The sequence below is a fragment of the Citrus clementina genome, unplaced genomic scaffold (genome assembly GCF_000493195.1).
Source record: "Citrus clementina cultivar Clemenules unplaced genomic scaffold, Citrus_clementina_v1.0 scaffold_9, whole genome shotgun sequence".
Taxonomy (NCBI): domain Eukaryota; kingdom Viridiplantae; phylum Streptophyta; class Magnoliopsida; order Sapindales; family Rutaceae; genus Citrus; species Citrus x clementina.
Window position 1 is genome coordinate 12,165,432 of NW_006261964.1, and position 3,895 is coordinate 12,169,326.

The window sequence follows — 3,895 nt, forward strand, 5'->3', positions numbered from 1 at the left end:
AATTTACAATGATCTATTCCCTATGATCTTTGCCACTTAGGGCGGTTGTTTGTTTTATTCTTAAATGAAAATAAGCTCTTTGGACACATACCACAATGCTTGGCGAGCTTGATATCTCTAAGAGCACTCAACTTAGATTTCAATAAACTCACTTTTAGTATACCATCCTCCTTTTGGAGTCTAGAGTACATCTTGCAGATAAACTTGTCGTCAAATTCATTAAACGGTTCTCTTCTTTTTGATATTCAAAACTTAAAGTTCTTGATAGAATTAGATTTATCAAGGAATCAATTGTCAGGCGATATTCCGATGACTATTGGTGGCCTCAAAGATTTGGCAACTTTATCCTTGGCTGCTAATAAATTTCATGGTCCTATCCCTAAATCATTTGGTAGCTTGATAAGCTTGGAATCTTTGGATCTCTCTAGCAACAATCTCTCTGGAGAAATTCCCAAGTCATTGGAGGCACTCTTATATCTCAAACAACTTAATGTGTCTCAAAATAGGTTAGAAGGGGAAATTCCTGTAGAAGGGCCTTTTAGAAACTTTTCAACTAAATCGTTTTCTTGGAATTATGCACTTTGCAGTCCATCAAGATTCCAAGTCCCACCTTGCAAGGAAGAGAACAATAAAAGATATAAGAAAGTCGCTCTACTTGTCTTGAATTATATTTTGCCTCCAATAATATCCATTATGCTTTTATTGATTGCCATCATTGTGTACGTAAGATTCCAAAATAGGAGTACAAAAAAATCTGATGAGGAAGATTTGTTACCTCTCGTAACATGGAGAAGAATATCGTATCTGGACATTCAACGACCAACAGATGAATTTGATGAATGCAACTTGCTTGGTATAGGTAGCTTTGGATAAGTTTATAAAGGTACCCTTTCTGATGGGACTAATGTTGCAATTAAGATTTTCAATTTACAGCTAGAGAGAACGTTCGTGAGTTTTAATTCAGAATGTGAAGTATTGTGGAATGTTCGTCATCGAAATCTCATAAAAATCCTTAGCGGTTGTAGTAATCTAGATTTTAAAGCCTTGGTACTTGAGTTCATGCCCAATGGTAGTCTTGAGAAGTGGCTGTATTCTCACAACTATTTCCTAGATATCCTAGAGAGATTGAATATAATGATAGATGTGGGATTGGCTCTTGAGTATCTCCATCATGGTCATGCATTAGCACCTATAATTCGTTGTGACTTGAAGCCTAGCAACATTCTCTTGGATGAAAATATGGTTACACATGTGAGTGATTTTGGTATTTCTAAACTCTTAGGCGAAGGAGATGATTCTCTGATACAAACCAAGACAATGGCTACCATTAGTTATATGGCACCAGGTAAATTTTCAATTTTCAAATTATATTCTTTATTATTTCAAGAACATGCAAATTTTTGGTCTATTATTATGATAAGATTACTAGTTTAGTATTTGTTTCACAAAAAAATGTAGAGTACGGGTCAGAGGGAATTTTTTCAACCAAATGTGATGTCTATAGTTATGGTATTTTATTGTTGGAAACTTTCTCAAGAAAGAAGCCTACAAATGATCTGTTTACGAGAGAAATGAGTTTAAAGCATTGGGTAAATCAATCATTACCTCATAAATTGGCTGAAGTTGTTGACTCAAATTTGGTGCGACAAGAGCATTCTTTTTCTGCCAAAATGGATTGTTTATTAAGCATCATGAATTTGGCATTGGATTGCTGTATGGAGTCACCTGATGAGAGGATACATATGACAAATGCTGCAGCAAAGCTCAGGAAGATTAAAGTGCAGTTTCTCGATGATGTTGCAAAAACTAATTAATGTAACATTTGTTGTATATGTTTGTTAACTTTGTGAGTACCATAAGAATCTATTATGGTACTCACGAATAGTGTCCCCTATATTGTCAAGTGTACTTCTATTAATCCAACTAGAATAGATTATATCATGTTAGAATTGTGACTTGTACTCCCAATGACCCAGTCAAAACATGTCACAAATAACTACAAAAAATAAGTTAAAATATTCAAAAATGCATTCATTAATACAAACTTGAAACTCATGCTTTCTCTAAAATTAAAGCAAAGATCATTTAAACATTTATTCAGTTACACAAATATATTTGCAAAACATATTTAAAGCAAAAAGAAAAAAATATTTGGAAAACATTTAGAAAACAAAAGAGTTCATCATAGATGAGTCTACTTAATTACATGGATCCAAAAGCAAATCTTAATCTTTCACTTACTAATCCAAAACATCACCAAACACGTTTGAAGCAAAGGAACGTAAGAAAATGCAAAAGCTTTTCAAAGAGTTTTAATTGTGAAAAGAGGGGTAATTTTCAGATACCTCCCCTGAGGTTTACCCCTGCTACACTTAGAGAGAATGTATGAATATATTGACACATAGCACCCCTGAACGTATATAACCATTAGGGAGCCATTTGGTTTGACAATAAAAATACAATAATGCCCTTCATTCTACAGTACAAGAACTGACAATTGGTCTTACATTACAGAGTTGTCAAATCATCTTTTGCTTCTTAGCGCCGAGTGCATAAGAACATCTCTTAATATATCAATGGAACGCCTATGAGTTAAAATGCGAACAAGAGCCTCTTCCATTGCAGCTTGCAGTGGTAATTTTAGCATGATATTAGTCTTATAAAAAAAATGCAAGAGAAAACAAATCGGAGAATTCAAATATGAGACAAAACTAAAAATCAAATACCTGCACAGAGATGGCAAAATCCGGGTCCGGGTCCGGGTCCGGGTTTAGCCTTCCCGGTTCCGGACCCGGACGCCATTTTCTTTCTCCCGGACCCGGATTAAAACCCGATTTTTTCACTCTGGGTTCGGTACGGGTTCAACCCGAAAAAATTCGGGTTTCCAGATTCCAGGTTTTGAACCCGGATCAATGAATTAATTTCTATAATTCCAAAAATAAAATCTTCATATGAAGATGGCGATTTTTCACTAGAACCAGAGAAACTATTTATGGCACCTAGAGGGAGTTCCCTCTGTTTTACAGATCATTTATACAAAACAAAATGATTAAATACCCAAAAAAGAGGATCACATGTCTGTAGATTTGGCACGCGGAAAAGATTCAATACAATCTCCAAAACCATTTTAGAATCCGCGATGGTGAAGATGCGTTGTCACAACTCAAACAACGACAGCCGATGATGATGAATACAGGAGCTGCAAGGTTGCGACGGTGGTGAACCCAAGAGAACGAGTTGCGACGGTGGCGAACCAAGCTTGCGACGGTGGTGAACCCAAGAGAACGAGTGGTGACGGTGACGAACCAAGCTTGCGACGGTAGCAGCTTGGATCGTATGGTTGTTTGGTTGCAGTAGGCGGCAACTTCAATGTGTGAATGTGAGTCTGTAAATTAGGGTTTTTGTTATGTTTGTATTTATATTAAATAATAAATATAATTAAAAAATAATATTAAAATAAGATATCCGGGTCCGGGTTCCGGATATACGGGTTACGCTAAACCTGGAACCGGACCCGGATCTATCCGGGTCGTTAAAATTCATTCCGGATCCGGATTTTTTTACACTCCGGTACGGGTTCAACCCGGTCCGGATTATCCGGGTTCGTCCGGGTCCGATTCAGGTCCGGGTTATTCTGCCATCCCTATACCTGCACAATTGAAGAAATCATTGTTAATGAGGCCAGCTTTTTGCCTTCAAGACTTGCTGCAACTGATTCACATAGTTTCTCAACTATCTTCTCAGCCTAAAATGTCAGTGCTCAAGTCCATTAGCAACTTCTTAAGAATGATCAGAATAGCCAATGAAAGAAAACTAATAAACATCAGAGGAAAAAGGTAAAAGATTCAGATACATACAACATTCTTGGTCATGAGCCTATCCTTAAGAGATTTCA

At 36.6% G+C, this 3,895-nt stretch overlaps 1 protein-coding gene across 1 annotated transcript; it reads left to right on the forward strand.

The window, feature by feature from the left end:
- Positions 1-309: 309 nt before the first annotated feature.
- LOC112099220 (receptor kinase-like protein Xa21) lies at positions 310-1,814 on the forward strand. Its single transcript, XM_024186378.1, has 3 exons — positions 310-859; positions 1,112-1,345; positions 1,459-1,814. The coding sequence occupies exons 1-3, from the start codon at positions 310-312 to the stop codon at positions 1,812-1,814; spliced, it is 1,140 nt and encodes a 379-aa protein (XP_024042146.1).
- Positions 1,815-3,895: the final 2,081 nt, after the last annotated feature.